The sequence below is a fragment of the Myotis lucifugus genome, unplaced genomic scaffold (assembly GCF_000147115.1).
Source record: "Myotis lucifugus unplaced genomic scaffold, Myoluc2.0 scaffold_12, whole genome shotgun sequence".
In the NCBI taxonomy this organism is placed as follows: domain Eukaryota; kingdom Metazoa; phylum Chordata; class Mammalia; order Chiroptera; family Vespertilionidae; genus Myotis; species Myotis lucifugus.
In genome coordinates, this window is record NW_005871060.1 from 8,059,155 (window position 1) to 8,077,072 (window position 17,918).

Here is a 17,918-nt window from a genome sequence, read left to right on the forward strand (position 1 = left end):
TGCTATGACATACACTGACCACCAGGGGGCAGATGCCCAACGCAGGAGCTGTCCCCAGCCCACAGGCCCTGATCGCCTGATCAGGGCCTGCCAACCAACCTCTCAGTCCCCCCCCCCCCCCTTCCAACAGTCTCCGATTGCCATATAGGGAACAGGGAACTGGGGGGTGGTGGGGGAGTGGCGGCGGATGTGGGTGGTGCCAGACCAAGGTGGGTGTGAGCAAGTGGGACCCTGATCACCCTGCCAGTCGCCCCACACACAGAGGGCAACCTGCAATAGTGGCAGGGGGCGGGGCCGGCGGCCGGCAGCTGGGGAAGATGGGCCCTGATCGCAGGCCAAGCCTAGGGACCCTACCCGTGCACAAATTTCGTGCACCGGGCCTCTAGTATACCATAATTATTTTCAAAGTAAAAACATATATTACTCTACAGATGATGTTCACTATAGAACATCCACTCAAAATAAATTTAAAATTATTAAATTAAAATAATAGAGTCTCATTTTGTATTCCCACACCCCAACTGATACTACATAGCCTACTTTTTGAAACCACAGCTATAGATATGGACAAATCAGCATAAAGAACAGTACAACTATATACAATCTCCATTGATCCAAAGGCTTCAATTCTCTTAATGTAGGAAACTATATTATATTTGCTTTTTTCCTTTCTCCCCCCACCCCTTTTTTTTTTGAGCTGTTCTTTTAGATTGGTTCAGGTACTTTTTCCATATGAAACAAAATCACAAACCTGACTTCCCACTATGTTGTACTGGTGTAATTGATTTTTTTAAAACACGTCAAGCAGGTTTAACCTATAACTCTAATTTTAATATTTTTAAGGTTTGCCTCTATATCTAGAGTATGTTTGGTCTACTACATTTTTGAATCCTGATTTTGTCACATATTAGCTATACTTCCACTTTAGAATATCTAAAAATTTGGTTTTCGAATCTTTTAAAAAATTCTGAATGGGCTAGTCAACATTTACTAAGTCATGTTACTAAAAAATCTTCCTCCCCTTTAAAGTGATCCACTTATCAACATATATTTTAATTTACTATAGATGAAGATTTTAACTATTAATACTTATAATGATTAAAAATAGTGAATAGAAATTGTGGGGTATTTTATCATGTTAAAATACATATAGCTTAGTCCTAAAACCATTCTCCTAATAGGGAAACACCAGGACATTTCCATTAAGATCAGAAACAAGGCAAAAACACCTATCTCTGTTTCTATTCACAATGTATTAGATTATTAACCAATACAATTAGAAAAGAAAAACCATTAGAAGCACAAAAATATGTGAAAAAACAGGCAAAAGTTGAATAGGGCCTACAGATTAGTGAACAGTTTTGTACTGATGTTCATTTCCTGGTTCCAATCACTGCCCTGTGATGGTTTAAGATGTCAACATTACGGGATTTGGGTGATAAGCACACAGCAGGTCTTCTCTGCCTCAGCACCCCTGGCTTTTGGGGCCAGATAATCTGTGTTGTGGGAGACGTTCCTGTGCATTTACAGGATCTTTAGCAGCATCGTTGGCCTCTCCCAACAAGATGCCAGCAGCAACTCCCCCAACCTCCCTGCCCCCAACCCAAGTTGTGACAACCAACTGTGCTGACCTACCTCTTTGTGTTCATTGATGCCTTCATCATCCATTTATTATTGAGAGGGTCAAACATCTCCATGCTACCTAAATGCTCATTTCCATCATGTCCACCCACAGCATACACTTTACCTGCCAGACAGAGAAGTATTTTCATTTGATTCCAAATAAACTGACAGTTATTTACATGTATAATCAACATATAATAGAAGAGAATAATAATTTTCCACAAGTATTCTTCTGTTCAACATTATGGTCAATGTCACTTTTGTAGTTAAATGGAAATAAATGTGAGCTTCTACTTAATAAAATGCCTGGAATGTGCTGTTCCACATGAAGTTATTTAAATGCTCAAACACTATCCCTCAGGTTTCCCAACTTTTTATTATTTAGTAGATGAAATCATGCTTTTAAAGAATGTTTTATAAAATGAAAAAATGCTTTTATGTTACATAAAGAAAATATAAAACAATACAATATGATCAAACTTTTTCTAAATGAAATAAAAGTACACAAAAAATTGGAAAGATTATATATCAAAATGTTAACTGTGATAGTTTTGGGGTGTTTGAGTTACAGATGATTCTTATTAAAATGTTTTCATATTTTCTAAAAAAATTTACATGCTTATAATCAGAATAAAAGTGATTTTTTAAAAATCTAACAATTTATCCATGGTTTTCTACAATTAATCATTTTCAGTAACCAGTAAAAAAAAAATCTAATTTCAATAATAATTAGATGGGTATAGAAAAAAGCTGGTATGTGTTTATTATTTGGGTTCAAGAAACATTTTTCTTTAGTTTGATTCTCTTGCAAATATAATTCACAACAGTTTATTTTAACCCCCTTTCTCCTGGATACTCATCTCCTGTAAAGCAATTATATGCAAGAGATTGTACACTGAGCATCAATGGGCATAAAGCAAGTAAATACCACCAAAATATATTAAAACATATTTTATCATTTAGAAATTTTCTTATAGAATGATCAAAGTTCAAATAGTTTAAAAGAGCATTTATGATCATGTGATGTGACTTAAGACAAGAATGAACCCACCTTCCACCGAGATTACACCCACGTGTCGCCTTCGACTATTCATTTCTGGTCCAAAGAACCAACTGTTTTTGTTGATAGAATAGCATTCAATACTGCGAAAAGGGTCACCAGATCCACCTCGACCACCCACACAAAACAGCACACCTAAAGGTAAAGCCACAAAATAGAAGTCAAAATCACAGTTCCCTAATTTTTAAAAAATTAGTATGGAAAAAAATAATTAGGAAGTCAAAATTTTGATTACTGGCAAAGAAAGTGGGTAGCATTCAATGTTACTACGTTACTAGAAATCTAATTTTCTTTTTTGTTTTTCCTCATTTGAATTTCTCAAAGAATAAGATACATTAGCCACCCCCACTTCCCAACATCCCATTACAATATGGTTTAGATCAGTGATGGCGAACCTTTTGAGCTCGGCGTGTCAGCATTTTGAAAAACCCTAACTTAACTCTGGTGCCGTGTCACATATAGAAATTTTTTGATATTTGCAACCATAGTAAAACAAAGATTTATATTTTTTATATTTATTTTATATATTTAAATGCCATTTAACAAAGAAAAATCAACCAAAAAAATGAGTTCGAGTGTCACCTCTGACACGCATGTCATAGGTTCACCATCACTGGTTTAGATCCTCACCCACTAAGTAAAATTGCTCTTGCTAAGGTCCTAACAAGATCCAGTGAACTCTTGTTAATTTCTTACTGAGCACAACTGCAACACCGATCACTCTGTTTTTGAGAAACTCCTTAACTCTCTTAGTTTCCCTAATATCAAAGTCTCCTTTGTGTCTAATCATTTCTTTCCTATGTTTTCCATGTTTTATCCTTAGCCTACTTCTCACATATGTCATGCTCACGCATAAAGTGTATTTCTCTATTTTAAATTCCATCTGTATGATAATGCTTTCCAATTTATATTTCTAAGCCATATTTCCACTTGATGTCCTATGGGCACCCAAACCCAACATGCTCAAAAGGATCTGGCTTCCTCTCTTACCTACCCCTCTTCCTTCCCTGAGATGTCCTTCCTCTTCCTCTATATTTCCACTGTCATTGCCTGAGTGCAGGTCAGCTATGATGACCCCCCACTACTGCAAGATCCTGTCCTCTCTTATCACTTAGAAGTCTTTTTGCTTTCGGACTGTAACAGAGCAATCTAATTAAAAGTTCTTTCAACAGCTCTTCATTACCTACATTAGTAGTTTCTTTCAAATGTTAGCAATGCCACTAAACTGTACATTTAAAAATAGCAATTTTAATGTTATGCAGGCATACCTGCGAGATACTGCATGTCTAGTTCTGCAATAAAGCCAGCATCACAATAAAGCCAGTCACACAAATTTTGTTGGTTTCCCAGTACATTTAAATGTTGTTTACACTATACTATATAGTCTATTAAGTATGCAATAGCATTATGTCTAAAAACTGTACACAACTAAATTTAAAAATACTTTATTGCTAAAAAATGCTAACCATCATCTGAGCCTTCAGCAAGTCATAATCTTTTTTTCCGGCAGCGGGTCTCACCTTTACTTTGCCAAAAAGAAAAAAAAAAAGTGCAATGTCAGCGAAGTGCAATAAAATGTGGTATCCTTACATATTTACCACAATTAACAAGAAACTGAAATTTCAGTGTGGTCCAGAATCACCCCAAAGGCATAGAACACTGACTGTGGGGCCCTGAGTTTCTGATTCAGTAGGTTTGTGGTAGGTCCAAGATTGTATTTCAAACAAGTTGCCAAGTGAATGCTGACGCTATTGGTCCAAGGGCCACCACTTCCTTCACACACTGAGAAACTTCCCTACAAGATCAAGCCTTAGCACAGCATAACAGCATGCAGTGCCTAGCCCGATCTTCTCCCTCTCTTTCTCTTAAAACTTCAAGCTCCTGCAACAGGCATGTAGTTGTGCTCATCCTCGAAGTGATCTATTAAACCGACATTTGTCACCAGAAGCGAAGCCAGGTTAAGACTGTGTGCTAAGTACTTATGCACTAAGAAGGACTAGCACTGTGCCTGGCATATAGTAGGCATTCAGTACATGTAAAATGAACAGAATATCCCTTTCCCTAACGCACCCAGGAAAACATCTGTGTATTATTAAAAACTAAGCCTGAGGTTTACTTTTTTATAAAACCTTTTCTGATCCTCGAAAGGTAAAAATAACCACTCTTTTCTTTGTGCTTCCCACTACGCCTTATGATTGTATCAAAGTGTTTGTAATACTTTACATTTATTTATTTACATGTCTATTTCCCTAGATCAGACTGCAAGTACTCTCAGCATTTCTAATGCTCAACCTAGAATCCAGCACATGGTAGGCACTGAATAAATGTTTGCTGAATGATTATGTAAATGCATGATCAGAACTGTGTGCACTCTTTTCCAACTAATTCAATATTTGAAGTCGTAGAAATTTAAAGTTGGAAGTGACTTTAAAAATCATACAGTCAAAATTGTTTATAAATAAATCAAGGCCTTCAGAGATTAAGAAATCTGCCCAGCCCTGGCTGGTGTGCTCAGTGGTTAGTGTTGGCCCAGGCACTCAAGGGTTGAGGGTTTGATTCCCAGTGAAGGGCACATATGTGGGTTGCAGGTTCGACCTCGGTCCTGGTAAGGGTGCGGCAGGAGGCAACCAATTGATGTATTTCTCTCACATCAATGTTTCTCTTTCTCTCTCTCTCCCTCTCCACCCTTCCTCTCTCCCTCTCGCTTTCCCCCTTCACTCTCTCTAAGAATCAATGGAAAAATATCCTCAGGTGAGGATTAACCAAAAAAAGAAATCTGTCCAAAATATAGATATTTAATGGCAATGATGGAATTATAATGCCAGAATGTAATCCCAATCATTGATAAGATTTTCTTTAAATGGAAATCAGTATTTCAGCTTCACAGTTAATGATGTGGAAGAAAACGAAGAATGAAGCAAAAAGATCAGGATGCAAATCCTTTCTCTGCTATTTCTCTATGTGGCCTTGAGCATACTTTTAGCCTCTCTGATTCTTAGTTTCCTCATCCATAAAATGGAATAACACTAGCTATCTCCTAATGAGGACTGAATCATTTACTAAAACCTGCTTCATTAAGTTCTTGCAATCATGTAAGGGATCGTGTATATGAGGACTCAGCATATGTTGGGCATATAACACAGTGGTCGGCAAACTGTGGCTCGCAAGCCACATGCGGCTCTTTGGTCCCTTGAGTGTGGCTCTTCCTAAGCCTTAGGAGTACCCTAATTAAGTTAATAACAATGTACCTACCTATATAGTTTAAGTTTAAAAAATTTGGCTCTCAAAAGAAATTTCAATCGTTGTACTGTTGATATTTGGCTCTGTTGACTAATGAGTTTGCTGACCACTGCTCTAAGACAATCAGATACTAATCATCTTACAATCAAGTCTGGGCATACATACCCAACCCTCAAATACAAAAAAGATCCTTCCAGCAGAGTTGATAAACGAGCAATTTAATTACCAGCAGTATGCTTCCTTGGTGTAGTCCGAACAGAGTATTCAAAGTCAGGTACTGCTCTGCTACTCAAGTGAAGGTGGTAATTTCTTGCTTCATCCAATAAATCTCTACATTTTAGATTTTGCTTGACAATCTGTTCTTTTGCCACAACACCCATAAGGAAATCCACCGGCAACAGCGGCAAACGAACCTAAGATCATGAACAGTTATGGATATAAAATTTAAGTTGTAACTGGATAGCTCATCCTCCACTTTCACTGCAGCATATTACCCTTTTAAAACTCATTTACTATGTCATAAAGACTTAAAGTACAATGTGCCTAGTTCTAAAGCAATTTCCAGTACCGGTCTGCACTAATGAAAGCAGATTATATGCTAAATGTATTATCCCCTTTTAAGCACAGCTTTAAGTAGACTAAATAAATAACATTCATTCAATAATATTCATTCAAATTTCTTCCAAAATGGTACTGTCATGATTAGAAGGCCCCTTGCTGCTAAAGAAAAGGCACAATCAAAACAAAACTCTGTGCTTTGCTGTTTTGCCCCTTAAAGCTAAGACTGAACACATGAAAATGTGATCTATTTCTGAAACGCACAAACATTCAGATCTGAAAATTGATTTGTTTTCTTCAAATCAATTACCTTAGAAGATTATATACTAACTCAAGAATGCATACCCTCTTTATGGAGAGGCACTCACTTTTCCTCTCTTAAAAGAAGCATTGATTTTCCAGTGGAGTAAAGGCATTATCAAACCAGGCAATACAATTTTGAGTTAAAAGCATGCACACGCACACAAAAATAAGATACAGCTGCAAGATAATGAAACTTTTTGTTTGTTTTTGTTGACAAACTTATTTTCAAAGTAATTCTAATGCCTATTTATTTATCTTCCTAAGTAACCCCTGTTGACAGTAAAAATAAATGACTAAAATAGAGATACATTTCTGAGATTTAAAAAGTAAAACTGTGGTGAGGGAAGAAAATGGAAAGTTATATCTTGTAGTTCTTTCCAGAACAAATCTATATGCAGAGAATAATATTTCTAAATCAAATGTAACAAATTCAGATCCCCAGTAGGGGGTGTGCAGGAGGCAGCTGATCAATGTTTCTCATTGATGTTTCCGGTTGGTTTGGCTCAGTGCCTCTCCCTTCCTCTCTGTAAAAAATCAATAAAATATATTTTAAAAAAAAAAGTAAAACTGTGGTGAGGGAAGAAAATGGAAAAGTTATATCTTGTAGTTCTTTCCAGAACAAATCTATATGCAGAGAATGATATTTCTAAATCAAATGTAACAAATTCAGATTTACTGTTAAACAGTGTAATAAATAGGAAAGTTAAGAGTCAAAGCCATTTTCACATTGTTTTACATCAAGTGATAATTTACACCTGTCATGACAAATGAAACATGCTGATTTGCTTCCAAATCGTTCATTTCTATACACAATCTTATTTCAGTCCCTACCTGTGCAAGCGTTTCATCCAACCATTTGGAATGATGCTGAGGATTGGCAAGAAGCCACTTGATGGCTGCATTATAGACCTGTTTTTCATTCTCAATATTTAGATCACTGGAGGACAAAAGCTTATGGAGATGCTGGGGTGACACACTTACAAAGTCTTCACACTCCACTACTTCAGTAAAGTGCTCACAGGCATACTGATCCGCCATGTCCATCAAGTCTATTCGATTGTGACTTTCCGCAAAGGCTCTTACCGCCAAGCAATTGGAGGGATGAAAATGTAACTTCATGTATTCACAGCAAGCTCTAGCCACCAGTTCCACCTGCAGAATGCAGGCTGCATATAAGAGAGGCTGGACGTTGTCAACAGTCAGAGTGAGCCGTGAAGAATAGACAAACTTTACCAGGTCTTCTATTGCATCGCCATCAAAATCTCTAATCTCAATCACTGTCTGCTTGGCTTCAGCCATTTCAGAGAGAAACATGGCTCTGAAGTAGGGAATAACGCAAGCCAATACCAGTTTGTGACAAGAGATTAACTTTGAGCCAACCTGTTCCAAACAAACAAAACGGGACTCAGTTTAATAACTCAGTTTAGTTTTAGATCAGCATCAACCATATGCTGTAGTGGGGACAATAACTCGAGACAAATTTAGTGCATTTGTTTTAACAATGTAATGCTTTGGTCACTTACTTTTATTTTTTTTTTGAATTTGCATTTTATTTATTTTTTTATTTAACTAGTGACCAGGTGCACAGATTCGTGCACACTGAAAGGAAATTATTATTAGAAGGTGGCTGGTGGGGCAGGACTGGGCGAGAAGGGCTAGACACACCCCGGAACAAGCATCCTGCAGTCCCTCCCCTCTGGGATGGCGCCGTGATTCAAAGGGCATCTGCGGAGTGAGCAGGGTCCCTCCGGCAGGTGGGGTCCCTTGGCCTGGCCTGTAGGGATCAGGCTGAAACTGGCTCTCCAACATCCCCTGAGGGGTCCCGGAGTGCGAGAGGGCACTCTGCAAAGCTGCTGTCCTACGGGGTGTACAACGCAAAAGCAATTGTGCAGTAAACCAGATTCGGGGCCCACAGTGCCCCAGCAACAACATAACCCACGGCCGAAGGTGGAATCACCCAGCAACAACATAACCCACTGCCGAAGGTGGAATCACACAGCCCCGCGAGGAATTGGGCTCCCTCCTCTCTGGTTTTGGGCTCCTGTGTTGAGTGTCCGCCCCCTGGTTGTCAGTGCATGTCATAGTGACCAGTTGGACAGGCAGAGGGACACTTAGCATATGTCATAGTGACCAGTTGGACAGGCAGAGGGACACTTAGCATATTAGCCTTTTACATATATATATATTGTTGAAAGTTTTACATATCTCTCCTTTTTCCCCCATTGACCTTTCCCTTTCCCCATGGTCATTTACTTTTAATCTAGGCCAATTTCTTAAAATCAGGTAATATTCTTCTTCCAAATTAGCCACTTATTTTTTATACATGTATCTATGTATATATAATGCATATAGAGTAAAGAATGCTATATAACACTGTATAAGTTTAAGATATGCAATATAATGATTTGATATATGTATTATGAAATGATTGTCACATAATTACATTCTTTCTTCCCTTATGATGAGAAGTTTGAAGACCTTAGCAACTTTCAAATACATATATCTAATATTATTAACTATAGTCATCTAGCCAGGCACTATTTAAGTACTTTTCATATATTAACTCACTTAGTTGTCCCAATGCCCTATGATTATATACTATTACTACCCATGATTTATCAGTGAGAAATTGAAGCACAGAGTAAATACATCAATATTTAGTAGTATTTACTATGACTTAACTGAGGTTTTTTTACTTCCTGCTTAAATTATTCTGAAATAATGAAAAAATGTAATTAATAAATTAATTTTATATAAAAGTAATAAAAACTCAAATCTCACCACGTTAATTATTTAAAGATTAGATTGCTTGCAATAATTTGTCATTACAAATGACATAGTAATGAACTTTGTTGTAATTGAATCTTTGTCCATCTTCCCTATTATTTCCTACAGATAAATTCTAGAAATGCTGCTTCAAAGAATAGGTACAAAATTTGGATACATTTTGCTAAATTGTCCATTTTTTTTATCTACCTACAATAATTGTATTTCTTCTACAAACTTTTTTCTATGATGTTTTTCTTATTCATTTGTGAGAACTCATACATTTAGAGGATTAGTCATTTGTTTTATATAAAATTAAACTTTCATCTTTTACAGTGTGCTTGTAAATTTTATTCCCCCCATATATTTTTTATATGATTAAATCAATCTTTTCTTTATAATTTCTGCCTTTGGTACTATGCTTGAAATGGGAATCATTCTAATATTCCATAAACATTTACTTCAAGTCATTTTTTTCTAGTACCTTTTTTGTTTTACACTACAACTTTTATTTCCATTTGGAAATTTTGGGTACTGAGTAGACAGATATCTTCTTTTTAACCTAGTAGTTATCCAAATTTCCCAGCACTTTATATTGAATAATCAATGAGTACAAGTAATAGAATAGTAGTGTTTAAGCAATTTTTCCATTTTCATGTAGCAGCTGATTATATAATATACTTATAGTTGTGTCTCATTTGGGAACTAATTTTTTAAGTAAGATATTCTAAAGAAAAAGGTCTGAGGAGTTTTGCTTATAAATGCTCCTCACCCAACTTTTTTCACTGATTTAGAGGAAAAATGAATAACACATATTTCAACGAACAGATGATCATTTCTGGCACATATGCTATATTTAATTTTTTAAAAGAATTCATTAAAGTAGGATTTAGATTCTATTGAAACTCAAGTTGAATCCTACACTAAAGCAGACAGCTTGGCATGTTTTCAAATTCACTTCAACCCTAAAATGAGATCTAAAATCTGATGTCAAACATTTTCAGAATAGCCTTAAAATATCCCCTTTTTAAAAATTATCTGTACATGTCACCACTGATATTTGGTTTTTAGGAAAATATCTGTAAATCTCACATGACCTCTGCTCAATTAACCTGCCAACATTCTCTTACATAATAGTACTATACTATAAAATAGAGTTCTGTGATTTCCAGATAAAGTGTTTTAACACTGCTTTCTCACCCAAGCTGTTTAAATCAATGGCCCATAAGTTATTTTCATGTTTTTATAATAAGGTTCTGTCGCTCTGTTTTAATTTTAACTTCTTGATTCAAGTAGACAAAAACATGGATGCTTAATGCACACGCATACAAAATCACACCCTTATGTACCCCTTAGAACAAATACCCATCTTATCTTTAAAAAGAACTTTGAGTAATATGTATGAAATAGGAACATAAAAAATTTTATCTTTTTATTCATTAATTCTCCTTTGACACTATATACTTTCATTATATTCTTTTTTTTTTTCCAGTTGATCAGCATAGCGAGGTTCTCTCGCCAGGTTCTGTGTTTATTGTCTTGTTACATCTGTATTTATACCAGTTGATTTTAATCCTATCAATTCTATTCCAAAGGTTAGGGCGTTTCTTATATTCTTGAAAGTTTATTTCTATATTTTTCTTCTCTGGTACATAAAAAAACATTTAATCACAAATTTAGAACTAAAAGAAATCAAAGCCTATACACTACATAAAGTAGTGTATAGGTGAAAAATACATAATCTAAAAAATATAGACAGTACTATACAATTTTAAATTATATAAGTAAATACTACATTATGTGTCTTTGATACTAGCGAAATTTCTAATTTATATTTGTTTTTATTAGATCAGTGAACATATAAATAATTCAAGATGCTCAGGGGAAAAAACATGCTAAGCTTATAGTTTAGTGAAATATGTAAAATATCAACATTAAAAAAATGTTCCCTGCACTGGCTGGTCACTCAGTGGTTAGAGCGTTGGCCCTCAGACCAAAGGGTGGAGGGTTCAATTACCGGTCAAGAGCACATTCCTTGGTTGTGGGTTGTATCCCAGACCTAGTCAAGGGCATGTAGGAGGCTTCCTCCCTCCCTTCTACTCTGTCTGAAAATCAATAGGAAAAAAAATCGTGCGAGGATTAAAAAAAAAAAAAAAGTAAGCAGAGTTAGGGGTCAGCAACTATTTCACAAAGGAAATTGTTGGGAAAAAATAATAAAATAAAATGTTCCCTTATTTAAAAAAAAAAAATCAAAACTAAGTAATTTTCCATAGATTAGCCAATAGGGATAAGAAAACAATGAAACAAAGGCTTTTAGATTGATAAAGCACTTCACTTTTTTAAAAATGTTTTTTATTGATTTTTTTTAGAGAAGAAGGGAGAGGGATAGAGAGAGAGAAACGTCAATCAGCTGCCTCCTGCACACCCCCCACTGGGAAACGAGCCTGGAAACTAGACATATGCCCTGACTGGGAATCAAACCTGTGACCTCTCGGTTCACGGGTCGATGCTCAACCACTGATGCACACCGGCTGGGCAAGCACTTCACTTACAACACAGGGAAAAACAGGGGGAGTCAAGCATCCTTAATTTTAATTTTTGATTCAACATGCAAGTCCAACCAGAAAAACTAAGTAGAACTCTGAAAACATAAATGATCTTTTGCTGAATTATGAGGTAAAATCAACAAAAAATTATATAAAAACAACATTAACAAAGATCATCAAAAATTCCAGTACTATCAAATCTGACTTGTAAAATGAACCTATTTTACATAAGGAAGTCAATTACTTTTTAATTTTTTCTCTCTCCTCCCCCATTCCATATAATAAAGGTGCAGCATGCAAATTGTCCCCTCGACTGAGAGTTTGTCTGGGAGTTCCACCAGGGGGCAAGGCTGGGTGGGGGAAGGGAGGGAAGCACCAGCTGGCAGTGGCAGCAGGCGACCGGGTGAAGGAAGGGAGGCACTGGCTGGCAGTTGGCAGCCGCTAGGGACCCTACCAGTACACGAATTTCGTGCACTGGGCCTCTAGTCTATCTATATAAAACCCTAATGCAAATCGACCAAACGGTGGAATGACCGGTGGCTATGATGCACACTGACCACCAGGGGGCATACGCTCAATGCAGGAGCTGCTCCCAGCCTGCAGGCCCTGACCAGTAGTGGTGGCAGGGGGCGGGGCCGGCAAGCATGTGGCGCCAGGCCAGCCAAGGTGGGTGCGAGTGGGGTCCCCCAATCGCCCCACAGGTGGCCCTGCAGATCGGCCCTGATCACCAGCCAGGCCTAGGGACCCTACCTGTGCATGAATTTCATGCACCGGGCCTCTAGTACAATATAATTTACTCAAAAGTCAACAAATACTGTTAACCTTCTGGTATATTTTTCCTTCCAACTTTTTTTCTGTGCATTTTGAAACATAACTCAGTTGTCATGAACTTTGTTTCCTAAGTTTCTGAAAACTTTTGTAAGCTTCATTCTCATTGGCTATACACTATTTTAAACCAGGGTTGGGGAGAACCATTTTTTTGCCAAGGGCCATTTAGATATTTATAACATCCTTCTCGGGCCATACAAAATTATCAACTTAAAAATTAGCCTGCTATATTTGGTCAAACATTTAATTATCTCACCCCTAATGCCTTGGCAGGGCTAGACCAAATGGTTTTGCGGGCCTTATGGCCCCGCGAGCCAATGTTCCCCGCCCCTGTTAAACAGTGGATGCAACACACAGTTTATTTAACCATTCTGATATCAGCCATTTAGATGTCCAGCATTTTAGAATACTTCTTTGAGATAAAATCTGAAAAGCAGAATGAATCAAAAACTGTGAGCTTTTCAAAGCTCTTGATACAGACTGTCAAACTGTCCACAAAAAAACAATGAGCCAATTTACTTATCCAACATCAGTGCTTGAAAATACCCCATTCATAAAAATTTTAAAAGCAATGTTTTAAGTATTCAATAGGTTGATAATTGATTTTAGCTATGTTTAATGCTTATTAAAAAAAATTGGCTATCCTGTGAACAATTCTTTTGCAAACAGTTGTTTTACATAGGTTCACTTCATTTCTAAGTTTTAATTATATAATTCCATTAACACAGATTATTAAAAATCTTTTACAAACATCTCAAAATTTTTTAAATCATTAAAAAAACCCCTAAAGCATATTAGGTTGAAATGTTTATAATTATGCCACTTAAACAGTAAATGTTTGAGAACTAGACTGAAATAAAAGTGCAGAAGACACACAGTGGAACAGAAAGAAACAAAGACTGAAGGAGAAAAAAAAAACACCTATATAACAAAGATTCCTTTCATATGTGTTTATAAACTACTAGAGGTCCGGTGCATGAAATTTGTGTGGAGGGTGGGGAGGGTCCCTCAGCCCGGCCTGCACACTCTCGCAATCCGGGACCCCTTGGGGGATGTCCAACTGCCAGTTTAGGCCCAATCCATCGGGCCTAAACTGGCAGTTGGACATCCCTCTTGCAATCTGGGACTGCTGGCTCCTAGCCACTTGCCTGCCTGCCTGCCTGATCGCCCCTAACCACTCTACATCCCTGCCTGATCACTCCTAGCCGCTCTGCCTGCCTGCCTGATCGCTCCTAGTCGCTCTGCCTGCCTGATCACCCCTAACAGCTCTGTCTGCCTGCCTGATCACCCCAACCTCTCTGCCTGCCTGCCTGATCGCCCTTAACCACTCGCCTGCCTGCCAGCTCAGTGCGCATCATAGCAACCCGTCGTTCCACCGTTCGGTCGATTTGCATATTATCCTTTTATTATATAGGATAATTTTTCAGTTTAATCCTTTGTAATTTCATAAAACCTTTTCACTCAAATAGCTACTCTTTTCAATAATTCACCAATTTTAATGAGTTTGAGTAGCCAAAAAAGTGTTTTATTTCCAAGGTCAAGAAGGATTTAACTTTGGGTGGTGGGCCCATGATGCAATGTATAGATAGATCATATATCACAGAGATACACACTTGAAGCCTATATAATCCTATCAACCAATGTCATCCCAATAAATTTAATTTAAAAATTAAAAAATATAAATGGCTACACAGTAAAAAAATAATAAAATAAAAACTAATTAAAATTTTTTAAAAAATCGTTATATTCTATTTATTTCCCATGCATACATTAATATGCTGAATTGGTAATTCATTAAATTTAAATAATCTATTTTACACTTTTTATTTTTACCAAAGCCAGTGTAGGTCACTGAATATCATTCTAAGGTTGAAAATTAGAACAATCATGTGAAATTAAAGCATAATATACCATATAGAACAAAATGTTCCTTCATTAAAATATACGCATTGCTAGATTTCACAGAGCAGTAGAATTACATAACGGTTTTCTTCTCAAATCCTTAGAACCTAGAAATATGTAAGGACGCTAAAAATTTAAGTAAAGCAAATATAGATCATGTATACACAGTATAACACTATAATCCTGGACATTCAGGGCCTGAAACTAAAAGTTTATGCTTTCAGTTATAGACTTTTGCTAAGTGTCTCCGATCTGATTTTCCAAGTATGCCCTCAACCCCACAACTATGAGCTCAAAGAATCTGTCTGATCAGGAACAGAGAGCAAAATCTAAGAGCTCCCAAAGAGGCAAATCTTATGTGGAAAATGCTGTATGGATGCATTTAATGATATGAATCACTAAAAAAAGTTTAGCACCACACTGAGAGATAAGAATAGGAAAGTACCTTAAGTGAATAATGAAAAACAATTAGAACACAGGCTCTTCCATACTACTTGATCACTTTTCCAGTTTTATTAAAACTGTCTTTTGAGGCAGACTGATATGATTCTATAAAACATAGACAAAGTTTACTAAAGACTTTTTCATCTAACTCTAAATAGACTCTACTTCACTATCTGGTATATAAACAACCTCACTTAACAAAAAATAGTATTGAAGTAGAGATTAAATTACCAGGATAGGAACATAAGTAAAACACTAGTGCAATTGAGTAAACAACCAAGAATTCCTGACTTCTAAACCAAAATCAAGAGTAAGTGAATGCATTAACTTTTTAAATTCACAAATTAAAAGCTTATCTGGTCAATAGCAAGTTGATTTTACTACTAGTAACTATTTGTTATTTTAGAATTCCAGAACTCTCAAAAGTTAAGAACAATGACTATCGACATTTAATTAGTACGAGAATTTGATCTTTTGCTAATCTCCCTTTAGTTATCCTCCATTATGTTCCTCCTCCTTCAATCAAAAGGATTGAGACTAAAATCATTCTGACTGTAACAATAAGTACAGCACCAAAAATTTGCTGATATGGTTATAGAAACCCCCATTTTTCATAATACTCTGAAGTGACGGAGAAAAGAAAAAAATAGTCTGACCTTTAGTGTGACATCACAGAGTTCTCCATTTTCATAAAACCGAAGAAGAGATCCATGAAAATCTTTCCAAGCTTCCTGTGCTTCAAATATAAAGGAGTCGTCGCCATCGCCATCACTGATGGAAGACCTAGTCTTTGTTTGCTGGTGCTGCTGCCTTTTCCCCTTAGTGAAGTGATTCCTAGGGTATTTTGTATTCATAGAATCTGAAGCCATTTGCAACACTCTTCTTTTAATAGAGCTGTCTTCTCAAACATCCCATTTATTCTTTTGTAAATGGTAGGGCAAAAGCGGAAGGTAGATGCGGCCCACTAAACTTCAGACATTTTCAAAACCCACTCAACTGCCATTGTCCAATTTGCTGACCCTGAAAAATAAACAAAACACACGTAGAAATAAACCAAAAGAAAAAAATCAATAATAATTCTAGTTTACCAATATTATATATGTAAAAAGACTATATAAATAAAAAAAGAACAAGTAACTTCGGAGCTCTTACGCTAAATGTCACATAAATTACCTCAGAAAATATAGGTGACCCTTGAACAATGCAGAGGGTAGATTCAAATCCACCCTCATAAAAAATCCACACATCAAAAGTATTTTCGACTCACAGTTGGAAATGCACGGTTAGGAATCTGTGGTTGAGAATGAGAAAATACTGGGGTTTTGTTGTTGTTGTTTTTGATATATTTTTATTGACTTCAGAGAGGAAGGGAGAGGGAGTGAGAGATAGAAACATCAAAGATGAGAGAGAATTATTGATTGGCTGTCTCCTGCATGCCCTCCACTGGGGATCGAGTCCGCAACCCAGGCATGTGCCCTGACCAAGAATCGAACCGTGACCCTCCTCGTTCATAGGTTGACACTCAACCACTGAGCCACGCCGGTTAGGTGAGAAAATACTGTTTTTGACCCATGATTGATTGAATCCACAGATATTAAACCCACAGACACAAAAGACTGACTATAAAAATCTGTATATAAATGGACCAACATATATCAAAACCATGTTTTGAAGTATCAACTGTATTTTATATCAGTGAAAAAACTCCTTTAAAATCTAATTTGAGCCCTACCTGGTTTGGCTCAGTGGATAGAGCATCAGCCTGTGGACTAAAAGGTCCCGGGTTCGATTCCAGTCAAGGGCACAAGCCTGGATTGCGGGCTTAATCCCCAGTAGGGGGTGTGCAGGAAGCAGCCGATCAATGATTCTCTCTCATCATTGATGTTTCTCTCTCTCCCTTCCTCTCTCTGAAGTCAATAAAAAATATATATATATATATATATATATTTAATCTAATTTGAAAATTCTAGGAAGAAGGTGAAATAGAAAGCATCAGGAATTTGTCTTCCCACCTAGACAACAATTGCAGTGGCAGAATCTGTCTGGTGTAACTTTTAGAACTCAAGTGTTGAAGGCTTACAACTTCCCGGAGAAGACTTGGATGGTAAATCACGGTTAATTTTGGTCAATTTCAGCTCTTAGTACAGTAGCAGCTTTCCATCCACACCCTCCGTCACATGCAGGCAGCTGTGCATGTGTTCCAGGAGCAGCAGCTTGCACACAATTTGCAGGAGCTGTGGTGGGCAAAAAGGACCCTGTCCTCCAAGCATCAGGAGTCTCTGCTCTGATTGCTGAGTGCTGTTTCTGCTCACAGAGATGCAGACAAAGACTGGGCAGACATTTTTGCTGCAACTCCTTCTACTATTGCAAGCCTTTCTCTCTCAGCTGGAGTAACTTCCAGTGGATTTGAAAGGCTGGTGTTCTTTTCCCCCCTATATTTTATACTTTTTCTCCTTTAGGGAGCAAGACATGAAAGACTAAGACGTTAAAAAACAACTGCATATACAAGGAATATTAGACACACCCCAGGAAAGGCTCAAAAAGACCTGAGAGCACCTGAAGGTTACAGCTCAGGGTGATCTCCAGCATAGATAACATATAAGAGAGAGAGAGAGAGAGAGAGAGAGAGAGAGAGAGAGAGAGAGAGA

At 37.1% G+C, this 17,918-nt stretch overlaps 1 protein-coding gene across 1 annotated transcript in view; it reads right to left on the bottom strand.

Annotated features, from left to right (window-relative positions):
* Positions 1 to 17,655, bottom strand: part of KLHL8 (kelch like family member 8) — a 28,231-nt gene extending 10,576 nt beyond the window's left edge. Inside the window, 7 exon segments of the mRNA XM_014452059.2 lie at positions 1,636 to 1,747; positions 2,675 to 2,818; positions 6,150 to 6,336; positions 7,616 to 8,164; positions 15,927 to 16,290; positions 16,444 to 16,561; positions 17,283 to 17,655. Of these exon segments, the coding sequence (XP_014307545.1) occupies positions 1,636 to 1,747; positions 2,675 to 2,818; positions 6,150 to 6,336; positions 7,616 to 8,164; positions 15,927 to 16,139 (1,205 nt within the window). The 5' untranslated portion in view covers positions 16,140 to 16,290; positions 16,444 to 16,561; positions 17,283 to 17,655.
* Between the last annotated feature and the right edge of the window lie 263 nt (positions 17,656 to 17,918).